General features: G+C 52.0%; 1 protein-coding gene across 4 annotated transcripts in view; it reads left to right on the top strand.

Annotated features, from left to right (window-relative positions):
* The window catches only part of USH1C (USH1 protein network component harmonin), a 46,881-nt gene extending 29,595 nt beyond the window's left edge, over positions 1–17,286 (top strand). Inside the window, exons 17-27 of one of the 4 annotated variants that reach the window (XM_016139528.2) lie at positions 581–697; positions 1,233–1,715; positions 5,055–5,174; positions 6,263–6,313; positions 8,939–8,980; positions 9,552–9,605; positions 9,930–10,029; positions 12,822–12,928; positions 13,368–13,370; positions 14,275–14,330; positions 15,417–16,685. In XM_016139528.2, the coding sequence (XP_015995014.2) occupies positions 581–697; positions 1,233–1,715; positions 5,055–5,174; positions 6,263–6,313; positions 8,939–8,980; positions 9,552–9,605; positions 9,930–10,029; positions 12,822–12,928; positions 13,368–13,370; positions 14,275–14,330; positions 15,417–15,537 (1,254 nt within the window). In that variant the 3' untranslated portion in view covers positions 15,538–16,685. The other 3 variants (XM_016139527.2, XM_016139525.2, XM_016139526.2) reach the window with 3 other exon arrangements.
* Positions 17,287–17,726: the final 440 nt, after the last annotated feature.

Raw genomic sequence — 17,726 nt, 5'->3', positions numbered from 1 at the left:
TCGGTGAGCAGGGTAACCTTAACTCCCTAGCTGTTGGAGCTATTATTGGTTCTGCTTCTCTTTAATACTTTCATGAATCAGAATGCAAAGCTAATTAGATTATGAAACCAGAGAAGTCCTGGAAAATGTGAAGTGCATTAGGTCTGGCGTTAGGAACAAATTAGCTGCAAAATGAATGAACTTGAACTTGTGCTTCCGAGGACAAGGCAGCCCCAAGCCAGGAAAGAAGAGTAAAGTTAAATTCTTAGAATATGCTGGGAGCCTACGAAAGAACTATTCTTAGAGAATCATAAGAGCCTTGGGTTCGTGGGGATCCTGGATTCCAGCTAATCCCACACAGTGCAGGGGCTCCTTCTCTGGCTGTGCCTACAAGTGGTGTTAGTCAACACGCACTTCTGCCTGTCAGCTCCTCTGGGCCCAGGTGGAACGAGCTCGGATCTTTTTCTAGACAGTTGACATACCCAATAGTATTCTGGGGTTTTTAAAGACATGCCTTCGTGCTCCTGATTCAGGTGTGCCACCCACATGTGACTCAGGTGTGCCGTTGTTCTCTCCTTTCTGCACTGGTCTGGGGTCCCAGGTGTCCGAGACAGAGCGGGAAGACCTTGAGGAATCGGAAAAGATTCAGTATTGGGTGGAAAGGCTCTGTCAGACGCGCCTCGAGCAGATTTCCTCTGCCGACAATGAGATTTCAGAGGTAACAGCTGTTTGTTTGTTTGTTTCACATAGACCCACTTGCTGCCTTCAGAATGACCCACCCTAGTGACGAGAGGCAGGACGGCCACTGTTCATGGCCACCCCTATCAACTCACATCCCCTTCCTCTCTTGAGGAAGAGGAACATATCTGTCTTCCTGGGCTTATTTCCACTGTAACCACCAAGACCCAGCTCGTCCAAGGTGGTCTCTCAGTTAAGCCAGTTATGCTGGTGCAATCACTATGTGTCCCCTTTTCACTGTCAAATGTGTTCCAATTTAGATGACAAATCAAATCATCACCTTATTTGTCACCCACGTATGGCATAATATGGAACGCTCTTGCACTTGGGCATTTTCCACTGGCTGTCTGGTATGAGCTCGGGTGACAGAAAAGTGATACCTCATGGCTCTGGTTTGAGGGTGGTGGGTCTCCAGCAGTAAGAGAAATAGGTTAAAAGAGCATTATACTAGATATATTGCGAAGTGGATCGCTAGTCAGATGATTACAGAACTTCCTTACGACCCCCTCCCCCAGATGACCACGGTGCCCCCGCCTCCCCCACCTTCTGTGTCTCCCCTGGTCCCGCCCCTGAGACGCTTCGCAGGCGGGCTGCACCTCCACACCACTGACCTGGATGACATCCCTTTGGACATGTTCTACTATCCCCCTAAGACTCCCTCTGCCTTGCCCGTGATGCCCCACCCTCCACCCTCCAACCCACCTCCCAAAGTCCCCGCACCCCCTGTCCTTCCATCATCGGGCCGTGTGAGTGCCTCATCCTCACCCTGGGTGCAACGCACTCCACCCCCCATTCCCATCCCTCCCCCACCATCTATTCCCACCCAAGACCTCACTCCTACCCGCCCACTGCCCTCGGCACTGGAAGAGGCACTGGGCAACCACCCCTTCCGCGCTGGGGATACAGGCAATCCAACAGAGGACTGGGAGGCAAAGAACCACAGCGGGAAGCCCGCCAACTCTCCTGTCCCTGAACGGAGCTTCCCACCCACCCCAAAGGTACTACCCTTATTCCGCATGCTACACCAGGAAGCAGGAAGAGGGGGCAGGGCTGCTGTTTCCCACGTCCTCCACTGCTCCTGTGAGTGGAGATGGGAAGAAACATCACCCCATCCCATTTTCCAGGAATGAGCTTCCCAGCCTGCATGTTGTGGACATTCTGCATGTGTATGGTTCTGCTGATTTCGAAATGCTATATTGTTTGGTGAAATGCCTGTGATACTTGGGCTGAGCAGCAGTGTATCATATCAATGTTCATTGTTTCCTCTTCCTCTTGGCTTGTATGGGCTGGTAACATTCAATGTAGTACTTGCAAGGCTGTGTGGAATAACCAGAGCTCCGTGTCACAGCTTGTCGTTTCTTGATATTAGCCCAGATATTCTTATGTGTGGAAAATGAATTCCCAGATTAATGTGGGAAAAAAAGGAGAGAGCAGGGGAGCAGTATTAGGCTCCGTAAATGAAATAATAACACTGTCCGATGCAGTATTAGGGTATCGCTGTGTCATTTCCTATGGCACTAGCCAACTGTATTGGCTTGAAGTAAATACCCAGAAATGTCTGACCAACTTCTAGCTACAGAAAAGATGAAGATAGAGAATTCCTAGAAATCACCAAATTTACTGTTAAAAGACTAGAGATTTATTCCTTGGATGTCAGAAGGCAGAACAGTGATCTTTCTCAAGAAGACATATTTCTCATTAATTGTTCTTAATCCAAAGACTACATTGGAAGAGGCAATCCCCAAGGAAGACATGGAGCTAAGATTCCATGGAAGGAAAAACAAAATATTCCTCTGCTCCAGCAGCTGTGGAGCCAGGCTCCACACAAGACCTTCCCCAAACCCTGGCTGTGGCAACGGCTGAGGGTGGGGGTTATGAACTAGAACCTGATCAGTAGTTTTTATTAACCTCCCCTGCATGGATTTGAGTTTCTGCATGAAGAACAAAATGAACATCTCAGAGCATTCAGCAGATCTTGGGGAAAGGAATGTGAGAGAGTACCAGATGTAGACAAGTCTGCAGCTCCCAGCAGGGCTCTCTCAGGACACTGGAGTCCTGAGCCCTGCAGCTCTGACAGACAGAAGTCTGTCTGTTCCAAGGGTGTCTCCCTAGAGAGCCCAGCCAAAGGTCGAGTTAGCCTGGCACAGGGAGCCACCTGCTTATTGTGAGTGCCCTCACCAAGATGGGCGGCAGCTTTTCCTCAACAAACTTTATTCAAAAATCATTGATTGAGTGCCTACCTTTTGCGTCTCTGTGTAAAGGGGGAAGGGAAGCGGTGCTGGAAATGATGCAGATTGGTCCACCTGTGATCTCTAGGACTTTGCCATCTGAAGGATGAGCAGCTGACCAGACAGGATTCAGCTATAAAATCGGCACAGGCAAGGTGTCGTGGGAGGGACTCCCTCTAATGGGAGGTTGAAGGCACCTCTGTAGAGTAAAAGGCTTTTATTGCTGAGCCTTAAGGGATGGTGATACATGGAGGATGGAAGGAAGGACATCGCAGGTGCAGAGAACATAAAGATGGAAAGGAGGAACTGACTGGATTTGAATCCTGACTCTACCGCTAGCTAGATGTCTTTGGGCATGTGTTACTTCATCTGTCTGAGCCTGGGTATCCTCATCCATAAAATGGGGATGCTAATGGCACCTACCTATTATGAGAATCAAATTAGTAAACACACGAACTCATTCTAAGTTAATACTGTGGAGCACGACAGGCACATAGCAGGTGCTCAATAGACGTTAATTACAATCAGTGACAAATTGGGCTACAAGAAAATTTGGGTGAAGCTGTAATCATGAGATCGGAGGTATCCTATGCAAACCGTTGAGTCAGTGTCAAAGTTCAAACCAGGATGCAACTTTCTTGGATTCCCCCAGGAATCACGAAGTTCCTACTGTTAGTTCCCTTTGAGAGCAAAGGGAAAGTTCAAAGCTCCCTCGATACAAGGAGCCTCTGAAGAAGTGTCTTAAGCAACATTAAATCCAGGGTTGTTCCTGACTCAGAGAAGCGGGGTGTGGGGGCTGCTGTTTTGTTAGCTTCATCCTGCCTGCGCCAGCATTTTGGCCCTGGCACCACTGACCCTGCCCACCCTCCACCTCCTTGCACGCTCCTGGCGAGTTGTCAACAGTGCTGCAGCAGAAAGTGTGGTTGATCACACACCTGCAGTGCCAGCCCAGCCACCAACAGGTCTCAGGTGGTGGCAACAAACACCCGTGTCAGCTTGGCATGTGTGCCTGCCACATCGGCGCCCCCTAGGGGAAGGTTTTCAAGGCTCCCCAAGTACTGTCCTATGTGCCTGCCATACTATTGAGCCATTCATTCATTTATTCATGCAACATGTTTAGTGAGTACCTACTATATGCCAGACACTGTGCTGGGGACTGGAGTACCACCACAAAGTGGGCATAGCAGTCCCTGCCAAGACAGTCTGGTGAGAAGACAGACAAGTAAGCGGGAAACTGCCACACTGCCAGAGGGAGATGGGGAACACAGGTGCTGTGATGAGTGGTGGGCGTGGAGAGGAAAGGCTCAAGGAATGCTTCCTGAAGGCCGTGATACCCAAGCTAAGACCTGGGCAGGTAGAGCAGGAGGAAAGAGCATGTGCAAAAACCTTGAGGCAAGAAAGCCTGACATATTGGAGGCTAAAGTTAGGCAGTGTCAGGAGGGTAAGAAGGAGTGAGGGATGAGTCTGTAAAGGAAGGTAGAGAAGCTCATGAAGGACATTGGGGTCAGGCCAAGGAGCTCAGTAGTCAGTGGGAGACCCATCCAGGGTCTGGGGCAGAGTTGTGACCTAATTTGATTTGCCTTGCGCAAAATAATCAAGTGAGTTAGAGCAAAGCAGATGGTGTACCGGCTCTGCTGATGCCTCTCTTACTGGTCCTCACCCCCAGCCTCCAGAGGCACTGTGCCCACCCACCAGGAACAGCAGGTGCTTTGTGTGCGGTCTGGAGACCAGAAGTGTGGCTAGAAGAGAGAGCCCTTAGTGAGAGAGGAGGCTGGACGGCATCCAAGACTACAGAGAGAAAGCCTTGAAAGCCTATCTTTTGAATGACAGTAGCTGCTGGCGCCCCCGTAGTCAGACTCCGGCTCAAGTCCCTGATTCCTTAGAGACATCCAGTAGTTTCTGTGACCTCGGAGCACACACCTGTGTGGCCAGTGGATTTCTCACCTCTCTGCTGCAGATCACACCCCTAGGTCCTCTGGCATGGTGAATGGACCAGGCTGGCTCAGCATGTGCATGGTGTGAATTTGCATGCGTGTGGGAGTGCCGTGGTTGACCTGGGCCACCACTGTCATGACCTCACGTGGGTCTTTCTTGAACTAACCCCCGTAGACATTTTGCCCAAGCCCACAGCCTCCACGAGGCCCTGGCGTGTCTACCATCTCCAAGCCTGTCATGGTCCACCAGGAGCCCAACTTCATCTACAGGCCAGCCGTGAAATCCGAGGTCCTGGTAAGCCCCTCGGGGCCCCTCCGGGGCATCTCTGGAGGAGCAGACCAGGGCTGTCTCCCCTGGGTTCTACTCTAGGGAGAGCGAGATGGGGTACAAACTCACACCAGGTGCCATTTCCTGACCTTCTCATTGGCCAAGAGAATCCACATGGGTGTAAGTGATTGTTGACACAACCAGCAACATTGCTTTTCCTCACTTAACCAAACAGGCTGGAGCTCCATCTAAAAGTAGTAAAAATAACAGCTCAGACTTATGAGCCTCCCACGTGTCAGGCTCATTTAATCCTCACAACAATCCAGTGAGATGGTGCCTGTTACCCCTGTTTCACATTCGAGGAAACCAAGGCTTAGAGAGGTTAGGTCGGTTTCCCGAAGCAGAGCTGGGACTTGCCGTTGACTCCAGAGTCTTTCAGACTCCAAAGCCCAGACTCTTAACCTGCATTGCCATCTTGCCGAAACCTACAGTGATGCCAGCTGCCCTGGCCTCTGCCTCTAAGGCCTGCCGTGGCATGGCGTGGATAGAGCCTGGCCAGATCCATTCCCTTTCTCCACTTCAGTTCTCACTCCTCACTGGGACTGGGAGTGTGAAGCGTGGTCCTGGGGGAGTGGGGAGGGTCTGCCCACCCTCAGTCTCCTGCAGCTGAGCGAGCTGGGATGCATGTGCACTCTTTTCCAGTGGCACTGGTCACTGACTGGCCCCCTGCCCACAGTGCGAAGAGTCATGCCAGAATTCTTATTCTCCTTTCAAGGAAATCCTATCCAAATGTCAGGATGGGGAAGCTCAGATGCTTATTTTGACTCTAGCTGGCCCGTCAGCTCCCCAAAGAGCAAAGTTCATGCTCCTGTGACAACCTGATGTGTCCGCATCACATTCTCTGGCTGGTGACAAGGGAATGTGTCTGCTTGACTAGAACTGGGTAGCTGCTGTGTCTGAGGATGTGGAGTGGGCTGTGACTAAATCAGGCTGTGTCTGTTTGCAGAAGGATGTTGTCAGGGCAGCCCCAGGCTGGCAGGCCCAGGGTCTGGCACCAGGGGGCAGATGAGACCTACTGGTAACATCCAGCATGGAACTGTTTTTTATTCTGGCAGCCACAGGAGATGTTGAAGAGGATGGTGGTTTATCAGACAGCATTCAGACAAGTAAAACGATACCCGTCGTGTTTCTGTGGTCCTTCCCGCCACCCCCTGTACCTCTCATTCTGACTTCTCTCTCTGGGAGTGCTGGTTGGCTCTGAGGTGACCCCAAGCACCATCTGCTGGGAGCCTCAGGCCAGAGCTATGTTCCCACTGCCACAGCCAGGGTTTGGGGAAGGTCTCATATCAGGTGGGGGCCCTGGGCTTGTTAGACCCCATGCCCAAGCTGAGAAAGCATCAGGGTCCCTGGGGGCTTGGCGCTTTTGCTGCTGTTTGTTCAAAGACGAACAGGGCAAAGGGAATCCTTAGGGAGTCGCAGAGGCCAAGATGAGCCCTTGCCCCAGCCCTAGGAGAGAAGAAGGGGCTGGCTGAGGTGCCTCCCTGCCCCTTCTCCTGTCTTGTCCCCTCAAGGCAGAGCACAGCTTCACCCAACCCCACCTGGGACCAAACCAGCATCAAGGAGAAATGGTAGCCCAAGTCTTTTATCTGCCCAGAGGTCTCCCGTGCACAGGGCTGGAGAAGTTCTTACTGGTCCATGAGTGGCATCAGGCAGGCAGCCGCTTATCCTCCCTACCCCCTGGAGCTTATATCCACTGAGGCAGCCATTGGATTAACCGTCTTATTACCAATGAAAGGGACCCCCAGATGTAGGGAGATCTTGCAGCCAACCTTCTCACTGATAACCCCCAATTCGACAACAGGTTGATTTGACGACAGTCAGGGAGCAAAGGAGAGGTATCTGCTATATAATAAGACATGGGCGTCTGCAAAGGAGGCTGCCCGCCGTCCAGGACTGAGCAGGGACAGCCACCAGCCAACATTTAGGTATTCTGTGTCAGGCACTGTTTTTAAATGCTTTATATATATACATTAACTTATTTAACTTTTACGACGGCCTAGAAATTAAGTGCTATTACCATCTCATTTTGTAGATGAGAAACTAAAGCAGAGGGATTAAGAAACACTCCCATGATGCCACAGCTAGTGTCAGACCCCAGATTTTAATCCAGGAGGTCGGGCTCCTGGATGCCCCGCTATCCTGCTTCCCAAAGCACTGCAATTATTGTTTAGAGCACAAACAGATCTCGAAGGGTCAGAGGCAGGCAGATGAGAAGTCCGAAGGCTCAGACTGAGAGTCAAACCGTGGTCTACTGCCCACTGGCTGGGTGACCTCGAGCATGAATGTCGCCTCTCTAGGCCTCACTTTCTCCATCTTTTGGATGAAGGGTGGGCTTCCTCTTCAAGGGCTGACCAGCTGTAATGGCTTATAGGTCTCTGATCTGAATGTACGTAAGACACAAGTACTTGTCATCTGGCCCATCCCTGAGGGTGGATTCTCAGTGGGGAGGAGAAGAGGAGGCCCATAGCAAGCACTGCCCATTTTTTTTTTCAGAAGAAAACAGGCAGAATCCTCAGTAAAAAGAGCATGGACTCTATATGCTGCTTAATAATCCCCCTTGCCTATGGATTTGCTGCAACCTCTCCTCTGCTGCCCTGATACTCAGACTAACCTGGGGGTGAGCCTCAGATGCCCACCAAGGCTCTTTGGGGTTGAGCCTGGGCGATGAAGAGTTGCGAGGAGGGATGGCAGGCAGATGCTCAAGAATCCATCTGCTGATATTTGGCGCTTATCTCATGCCCAGAGCTTGCTGCATGCTGGGCATAGAGAGGGCTGTGATTTCCCTATGATGCTGACCACAGGCCCTGGGGGCATTTGGTATGGCCTAGGGAACTGTGTGCTGGGGGTAGCTCCACTCAATCCATCGGGGCCTCTCCTTCGCTCCTACCTCTCATGGGGACTAACGAGGCTTTGCTGCCCTTGGGCGTGGTGAACCTGACCCCTCAGCCTGTGCATCCTGGGCCCCAGCTCTCTCTGTGTGACACCTGGGAAGGCGGTATGTTCTGGCTCTGCCCCTTCTTCCTTTTCACAACCTTGTTCTGTTTCTTGGGGATATTGTTCCTACAGCCCCCAATCAAAATAGATCCCCAGAGCTGTGTGTTCTTCCTCCTAAGGCTCTGGGGAAGCCCCTTGCTTTCCAGTTAAGCATTATATTAGGAAAAGTGCTGGGCACAGACAAGTACAGGCCCCCTGCTTTTCCTCTTAGTGCTTCATGCCTTTGCTCTGCTTCCCATCATCTTGTGACTGGATTCCCCAGAAAGAGCATCCTCTTGAGCAGCGTTGGTCCTTCTTTGGAGTCAGAGCACTGGGTGGAGAAAAACTGGGCTTCACTCAGCAGAGCCTGGACCTGGCCTTGCAGGGCACTTGGAGGAGCGGAGGAAGGGCCTGTGTGCAATGAGACCTTCGGCAAGGCTGACACTGCCTGCCCAGACCACCTAGGTATAAGCCGGTGCCCCTGCCAGCCAGACGCCCACTGTGCTGGAACAGTGCAGGGTCCAGGGCCGAAGTCCTTCTAATGCTTCCCGTAGCTTCCCGCTACGGCAGGGCTACTCTGGCTATTGGGGCTGCCTGCCTCCTCCCTTCATCTCCCCCCAAGTCCACACCTGCCTGCCCCTACTCTCTCCCCTCGCTCTGACCCATTTACTCTCATCTTCCTCTGCCCAACCCTTGTTCCCTGCAGTGACCCTCAAGGGCCTCCACTCTGTCGCCCTAACACCCTTCTTTGTTTCCAGGATTTCCGGAAATATGAAGAAGGCTTTGACCCCTACTCCATGGTGAGAGAGAATTCTCCTTCCCCAGGGAGTCACCCCAGGAATGGGGGGCATAGGGATACATCGTGGTTGGTGGTGGTGCATTCAGGGCCCTGGGCGGAGGTGTCTCAGGGATGAGACGGGGCACATGAGGAGCCCAGAGGAGGCCCAACTACTCCTTCCTGTGAAGGTTCCTTTCAAATGGCATCCCAGTGTGAAGCGTATTGCTGGTGTGTGTGTGTGTGTGTGTGTGTGTGTGTGTGTGTGTGGTTTATAACAACAGTTATTACCGAGCACTAACTACATGCCAGGCACCTTGTTGTGTGTTTGTAAGACATGCTCTCACCAGTCTCACAATATTCCCAGGAAGAATGGATCTGGGGTTTGTGTGGCCACCTCTGGGTGTGTGTCCGTGTGTCCCACGTGGGGCCTGGAAACCACAGTTGAAGACCGATGGGCGTGGGGCTGGGAAAGGCCCCCTCGTTCATGTCCTGTGGGGCCCAGTGTTCTACAGGGGCCTGGATTTCCCTCCAACCCTGCCCCACTCCCATCCTTTTGGTGGACTCAAAGCTCCCCCACTGTCTTTTCTCTCTAGTTCACCCCAGAGCAAATCATAGGGAAGGATATCCGGCTCCTGCGCATTAAGAAGGTACCTGGGCACGTGGAGGTCAGGTAGCCACCACCCTTCTCTGCCCCTGCCCCCTCCCGTCTTGGTCCCCTGCTTCTCTTACTCTCATGATGACTCCTGGGTGACCCCTCAGATCCCCACTATGCCTCTCCCTCCCCCCGAGGGTGCCCCATCTTGTCACGGAACCCCATGCCCAGGCCCCACTTGGCATATGTGCCTCATTTTCTCCCTGTGGCACTGCCACTGGCCCCACGGCTTCTCCTGTCCTCTCTGTGGCCCTTGGCGTCCAGGTGCCCACAGGCTGCTGTCTGCTTGGCTCCCTAAGGCCCGTTTTTGTCTAACCAGGAGGGAGCCTTAGACCTGGCTCTGGAAGGTGGTGTGGACTCCCCGATCGGCAAGGTGGTTGTCTCAGCTGTTTATGAGGGGGGAGCTGCTGAGCGGCATGGTAAGTGGGGACAACCATGCCCCAATGTGAGGATGATACAATGGTTATACAGGCCTCTCCGGAGAGAACAGCTGCCCACTTGGAGGGGGTTGACAGTTGCTCAAGAAAGCCCCCTACCTGGATCTGTGCATCCATCCACCCAGTCCCTGCGTGCATATGATGATGGCAGGACCTGTGGGTACACAGCCAAACCGGTTATCACCCTGCCCTCCAAGGGCTCCCCATCCTATGGTGAAATGTGCTCAGAATTGCAAGGTGCTGACAATAGAAGTGTGGCCTGCTGAGGGCTGAAAGAGGTCTAAGGGGGTGGAGGGAAGCTGCGGGAATTCTGAGGGGCCCCTAACCCACCAAGGGAGAGGGGGCTGCTGGGAAGGCTTCCTAGTAGGGTGATGCCTAAGCTGAGCTTCAAAAGATTAGTCAATGTTACCCTTGTGAAGGTGGAAAGAGCTTTCCAGAAAGAGGGAACAGCACATATAAAGGCAGGAGACAAACTATCAAAACGATGAGTCTGTCAAGAACTATCCACGTGCCAGATACTACTCTAAGTACCCTTGTCCAAGTTATTCATGTGTATTAACTCATTTAATTCTTACAACAACCCCCAAAGTAGATACTGTTATTATTTTCATTTTACAACTTAGGAAACTGAGGCACAGGAAGGTTAAAGTACTTGGTCAAGGACTCAAGGCCAGTAAGCAGTGGAAGCAGGACCTGAACACAAGCAGTTCGGTCATTTTGCTATACTGCCCAGCAGATGTGCCACCTCTTCCTGGGGCCTTCCACAGCCTCATCCCATCCTTGAAGGACACGGTACACGCCTCACACTCTGTGTCCATCTTGTGGCATGGTCTTCTTGCTTTGCCTTTATCACTTATCAACAAAAACACCCTCTGTAGTTGAATGAAGCCTTTGAGGACCCCGGGCACAGAGTCTTGCCTCGAACTATCGACCCATTCACCTGTCAGACAGTGTCCGAAACTCCAATACTAGTGATTTCTTCTTCTAAGTCCAGGAGGCTTTTCGGTGCTCCTGAGTCCTTTATGGAAGCATAGGTGCCCTCAGAGAAGGAGCCCCAGGCCTCTCACCTTTCCGGGCGAGAACAGGGAATCCTGTGAACAGATCCCTTCTAGGCAGTGCTAGACTGGAGTCAGGCTCTCCCACAAGCCCAAGATGGCAGAATAGAGAGTGGGTGAGGGCCTGAGGCAAGAGATGGAGTGATGGGAAAGTCACCTGGTCGCTGGCAGACAGACTTCTCTGGGGTAGTAAGGCAAGTCCAGCTCTGCCACCCACAGCCTTGGTGACCTCAGGCCCCTCACTGCCACACTCTGGAGCTATTATAGGAGGGAGCCCTGCTCAGCTAGGCGGCTGCCATAGCCACTGCTGCCCACCTCTCCCATTCCCTCCTCCTCCATCCTATTTCTGGGCCAGCTGAGGCTAGGGCTGACGCTTGGCCTGGGGAGGCCACCTATCTGCTATGTCTAGCTTGTGAAGAGGGCCAGGATGAATGTCTGACTTTTCCTGACTCGCCCACCAACCCCACTTACAAAGCCCCAGCCCAACCACGGCCTTATTGCCCTTGAAGCTTCATCGTGGGCTTGCACAAAATGAAAAAGTGTAAGTCACCTCTCCTCAGGCCCACTATCCGGAGGAAACTGCTCTCTACAGTTTGGTCCCACACTGCTTTGGACATAGAAGCAGCTGGTGAAAGTTTCTCCAGGAGTACATGTGTTATAAGCCACCAAAGCCACCATCTTCAGAAACATACACCACATTTCCCATGGGCTTTTAGGCCCACAAAGCTTCTTCTAGGTGATCTATTTCAACAAACCCAGGAAGTATTCTGTGGACACCAGGACTGGGAGAAATTCCTAAAAAAAAAATCGGAAGTTGAAGATATATAGGAAACCATTCACAATTTCTCTACTTCTTGGAGAGTCACATACATATAGGCATATTTGATGTTCTGAGAAGTCCTGTAATCAGTAACTATTTTCCCTAATTTATTAGATCACCTATTATCCAGGAACACCTCTAACATCATTCATTTATTCAAGAAATATCTACTGAATTCCTATTTTGTTCTAGGTTTTATGTTAAGTGCTGGGGATATAGCATTGAGCCAAAAAGATAATTCCTACCCTCACAGAGCTGACAGAGAAGAGACCTTTAGTCAAAAAATTGATAATTATAAATCATGAAAAACGCTATGCAGAAAAACACCAGGAAACTATGAGAAAATAAAAGGAAAAAGATCGATGTGAGCATGAGTGAGGGTCAGAAAAGTCCTCTTTGAAGAGGAGACATTTCATCACAGACCTAGAAGAGAAGAAAGAGAGAGGGGACGAGTGTTCCAGATAGAACAGCCTGTGAAGACTCTGCGGCGGGAGAGATCGGCCTGCGCAGGGACCTGTAGCAGACCAGCAGGGCTGGAGCACAGAGAGGGATGTCTCATAGAACTAGCTCGTGTTTCCAGTAACCTCGCTGGGAATGCAGGTCTGCCTCCCCCCGCGATAGCAGAGGTCCACAGAAAAGCTGGGGTAGCAAAGATTCTTCACCGGTGTCCCTACCCTACTGATCGGGGCGAGGGCTTGTGGATGGTGAGGGAAGGAAGTGCCCTTTGAGTAAGTAACCTGGTAGATTATTTCCCCTCATGCTTCCTGAGCTCAGGCGAGCTTTCAGAATTCAGGGGTCAGGCTCATTCTGCAACTCTACAGTGACCCCCTTTACCAAGCCCTAGGCCAGGCACATGTCACGTACAGCCCAGTTGACCAATCAGCCTCATCTTCCTGCAGGTGGCATTGTGAAAGGGGATGAGGTCATGGCGATCAATGGCAAGATTGTGACGGACTACACCCTGGCTGAGGCCGAGGCTGCCCTACAGAAGGCCTGGAATCAGGGGGTAAGAGTGAACCCCTCCCTGCCTCCCTCCCTTGCCTGCCTGCCTCAGACCCTGGCCTCTGCAGTCAGGCCTTCCAGTCGGGGCGCCCCATCCCAGGGTGGTTATCCAGGGTCCAGGCAACTCTTGGGTGACACCCACATACCCCATCCAGTCAATGGTCTCAATACGACAAAATGGGGTTCAGAAAAATAAGTGACACAAATACAGACTCCAGAAGATCAGGTGTGACAATCCACCCAAGGAAAACACTGAAGGTCTTCTCTAAGTGTACACTGACCAGGAATCAAGAGAGTTCTTGGGGCTATTGGAAAGCATTAACCAAAGTAGAGGGCCCAGAACGGAGGAGGGGCTGGTGGTAACTGCTCTGTGCTCATTAGATACCCACCTAGGTCATGGCCACCACGTAAAGTCTCCCTGGCTGTGCACTGCACAATCCGAGGGGGTGTCTTCCTACCAAGCACAATGTGAATGGTGCCCGCTCATGTTGTGCAATGCACAACCTGTGCAACTGTATGCAGGCAGCCGAGCCTGAGGTATTAAGTTCAGTGCCGAGGAAGCTGACCAGATGGGACTGGGACCCACATGAAGGGATGTGGAGAAGAGAAGACTTACGGGTAACATGATGAATGTCTTTGACTATCTGAAGGGCTGAATTAGAGCAGAAGGAACAGAAGTGTTCCCTGTGGTTCTTGAGGGCAGGACTGGATTAGATGGAGGGAGGTCCTGGGAAGAGATTTCCCTTCAATATTAGGAGTTATTGCATGGCAGAGGGGCCCAGTGATAGTTCACATAATTTTTCTTGGGTACACCCAAGCCAAGATGGACAATGATGGATAAGCCAAGGGCGGCAGTAATGCCATTGAGGGGATTTACGTGTTAGGATTAGAAAGCTATGCCTGAAATTCCCCCATTTGGTTGTGCATCAGAATGATCTAGGGAACTTGTTAAGAATACTGTTTCCCAGGACCTACCCCAGATTTCCAGGGGCCAAGTCTATGAGTCCAGAAATTTAAGAAATTCCCCAAGTAACCCTGAGGTTGCTGCCTGGCCCTGGTCCACAAATCAGCATTCGGGAATTTAGTGTCTTTCATGGGCCTGGCAACACTGGTTTCTATGGTTCTGAAGCCTCATAGACTGGAAGCTTCTCCAGACCATGAGACTGCACAGTGAGGTCTGTCTCCAACAGGAAGTCCTCCAGCCCCACATGGGCTCACCTTCCCATGGGAAGGAGGGCCCAGCCAGCTGATCCTGGACTAGGGTGCCCAGGAATGGGAATGGAGTATAAAGGGCAGACATGCCATTGACCCCTGAGCATGTACCCAGAGTCACACACCTTCTCCCTGCAGGACTGGATCGACCTTGTTGTTGCTGTCTGTCCCCCCAAGGAGTATGATGATGAGCTGTAAGTGTGTGTGGGAGCCTGGCCCACTACCTCCTCTGCCTCCCCTCCTCCAGAATCTTGGCTACCTTCTCCCAGCCCATCTTGGTTACCTTCATGCAGCCTAAGGCATAGCCTAAGCACAGAGCTTCTAGTAGTAATAACTCCTAGAAAGCTCCTGGGCTGAGGAAAGCCTAGGATTAAGTCCTCTAGCATTTTCAGAACTGCCTTCAACACTGTCTCATCCAAATCCTTCTTTACATATGGAAAACTGAGGCCTAGAGAGGTTAAGGTCTCAGACCAAGTAAATGATGAAGTTGGGACAAAGCCTCGGGACTTCCGATTCCCCACTAAGAACTTTGTGCCTCGCACCATCATCAGCTAGTTTAAAGATTTCCATGTCTTTGACTCTCTGGAAGGTCTTCCTGATAGGTAACTGCATCCTCTCTTGCTGAGTCTCTACGCTGCTAAGACCACAGGCTTTGGCCTCGCTTGCGGGATCTCCTTGGGCCCAGACTCCATCTTTCTCTGTAATTCCCTATGTGTCTGTCTCTCTCTGTATCTGTTTCATTTCTGTCTCTGTATCTGTGCATCTCTCCATCTCACTCTCTCTGTCTCAATATCTTTCTGCTCTTTCCCCTTTTTCCCTGTCCCCCATCCTTCCTGTCAATCTCTCTCTCCCATCCGCCTCTTTTTTCTCTTCCATCCTTCTTCCCTTCATCGCCCTCTTTCTTTTGTCTTGCCCTCTCCTTTGCTCGCTTCTCTCTACCTCTGGCTCTGAGTCCCTGCTTCTCTGTCTTTGTCACTCTGCATCCATTCTTTTATCTCTCTGTCTTTCTCTGTCTCTGTCACTGTGTCTGGCCTCCATCCTCATCTCATCATATCACCTTCCTACCCCTCTGCTTGCCTGTCGTAGCTGTGCCTGCTTGCTCTCCCTGCCCAGCAGAGGCTGAGTTCTGTGAATATCTTGGAGAAATCAAGGTCTTATAGCCACTAATTTTGGAACCCAAGGCCTAGGCAGGAGCCCAGTGAAGGGAGAGGTCCAGCGGAGCTCTGCTTGGGAATAACTGAGCCCCGTTTTGTGTTTCCTGTTCTGCTCTGCGTATGTAGCTCTTCTCTTCCCTCCTCTGCAGCCGAAAGCCCCCAGTCAGTCAGAAAGCTTGAAGACCGCGCTCCCGTGTATAGACACGGGTTCCTCCTGCAGCTGGAACCTGGCAGCCCCCCACGGTGACTAGGCAGGCGGGCTGCAGGGCCCCGTCTGTCCACGCTGCGTGTAGTGGCCATCTGCTATCCATGCTGTAGGCAGGTTCTTTGGACTGGTGTCTGGTAGGGCGTACAAGGCACCATCCCTGAAGTACCCCACGGGCCTGCTGTTGGCCACACTGGAATTCTGTCAGACTCAAAGGCCCTCCCACTCAGGAGAGCCAAGCAGAGCCCAGTTTGTAGCAGGCTTAGGACCTGGGCATCCTGACTCACCACAGCTCTTAGGACCTGCCTTAGGTCCCAGGCAGCACCCAGATGAGCAAGATGGAGCAGTGAGCACCATTCTCTTCTGGGCATAGACAGTGCCTCAAACCATGCATGATGGGCTGGGAGAGCCCAAAAGGAGCACAGCCTGGATTTCCCCTTTCCTGGGTGCACCAGCCTCTGGGAGCCCTGCTCCACTGGGCCCATATTTGGGCAGAACCAGTATACTTAAGAGGAAATTAAGGCTGGTCCAAAGAACCAGCATTGGCCTGTTGAGGTAGTTCATGTCCTGTTGTGACCTGTCATGGCCTGAGCCCTGCTCAGACCAAACTGTCCTCTGTGCCTTCTCTTTCCTTCGGTTCCGGATTCTTATCTGTGGGACACTGCGAAGCCCAACTTTGGAATGTTTTTCCCACCCTGTAACAGGGCTGTGTCCATGGACAGAGCTGGCAGGTGGCTATGAAACTGGTGCTTGGTGTGGTCTAAAGCTCACAGCTGGCAACATCTGGGGCCGGCCCAAGCCTGGACTTACTGACTTTTCTGTACCAAGTTTCTCAAAACATTAGGGCCTCATGCTCCCAAGGCAGCTGGTCTGCTATGCCATGGCTTCTGGGATGGCCTCAGTGACCCTATGTTTGCTGTCACTTGTCATGTGTTCTTTGTGAGGGAACCCAGCCCCTCTGCCTTCTGGTCCCCTCCTACCTCACCCCAGGTGTCCCTTCTGCTTTCTCTCTGGCCTTCTGTGTGCTGTGGCTATGGCTGGTGTGTAGCTTCTTGGGGCCTGCACCAAGAGGGGCCTCCAGAGGTTGGCAGGGCTTTGTGCCACTGGGGTGTCCTCCCTATTGTAAGGCCCTGCCCTGGGCCGAGTGTGCACCCACAAGGCCTGTACCTGCCTAGTCTGTTTCCTCTTCCCCACAGGACCTTCTTCTGAAGTCCAGGAGAAACCAGATTCATCCCTAGAAGACACTGAGCTCTGGACTCACTCTTCTGAATACAGAACCTAGAACAAGCCTTGAGAGACGCCAGCCTGCAGGCACCCTGAAAACCCACAGCCAGCACCCAGAGAGTTTAGACTCCCATTGGCTCTGAAGTAGGGCTGCATAAGGAACACCTCGGGCCATTTCTCTGAAGGCCAGCGTGGAAGGAGGGAGCAGCCAGCTGTCCTGAAAAGGGCCCCTGGGATCCAGACTCTCATGTCTTCCTTCTGGCCCTGTGAATTTGGTCTCTCCCAGCCCCAGGAGACTCCTCCCTTGAAATCTAATAGGACCTGACTTTTAAGCCTCTCTTGCTCCTGCTGTCATTCCTGCTAATATTGCTGCCATGAACCTTACTTTCAAGTCATTTAAAAATAAGCAGATTTCTTTTTCCAGCTTGTGGGAGTGAGTATGGATTTGGGCGGCAGATTCGAAACTGTAAAATAAAAAAAAACATAAGATTTTGGCTCCTATTCAAGAATGAGAAATGAAATCCAGTACTGGGATTTGGGTCTGACATAAAGGGCATGATGAAATGGCCAGGGGCTGGCTCACAGCAGGGGCCGGGCAGCAGGAGACCAGCAGAGCTGGGCTTCAGTGTCTTCTCAGCAGAAAGATGGAGAGAAATGAAGCCCATGCAACAGGGACTTGGCTCGATTCCAGAAAGTATAGCCGAAGGCAGGAGCTCCAGAAAGTTGCCTCAAGGTGCGGGGTGCCCCAGCTCCTCTCAAGGACAGCATAGCCACAGCTGCTTCTCTAGAGGGCGCCAAGACAAAATGTGAGGGAGGTGCAGGGGTCTGCTCCATCCATGCAATTACACCCTGCAGAAACTCATGGAAGGAGGCAAGGGTTTGCGGCTGGAGAGTATAACTCCAAGGGGCTGGCAGAGGCAAGTCATGGTTCTCCTGGTTACAGGGGCCTAGGGACACTCTCAGGCTAGCTCCAGGGAAGGAAGGAAGGAAGGGAGGGAGGGAGGGAG

This window comes from Rousettus aegyptiacus, unplaced genomic scaffold, assembly GCF_014176215.1.
Source record: "Rousettus aegyptiacus isolate mRouAeg1 unplaced genomic scaffold, mRouAeg1.p scaffold_m13_p_5, whole genome shotgun sequence".
NCBI classification, from domain to species: Eukaryota; Metazoa; Chordata; class Mammalia; order Chiroptera; family Pteropodidae; genus Rousettus; species Rousettus aegyptiacus.
The sequence above is the reverse complement of the archived record's forward strand: the minus strand, read 5'-3'. Positions and strand labels throughout refer to the sequence as shown.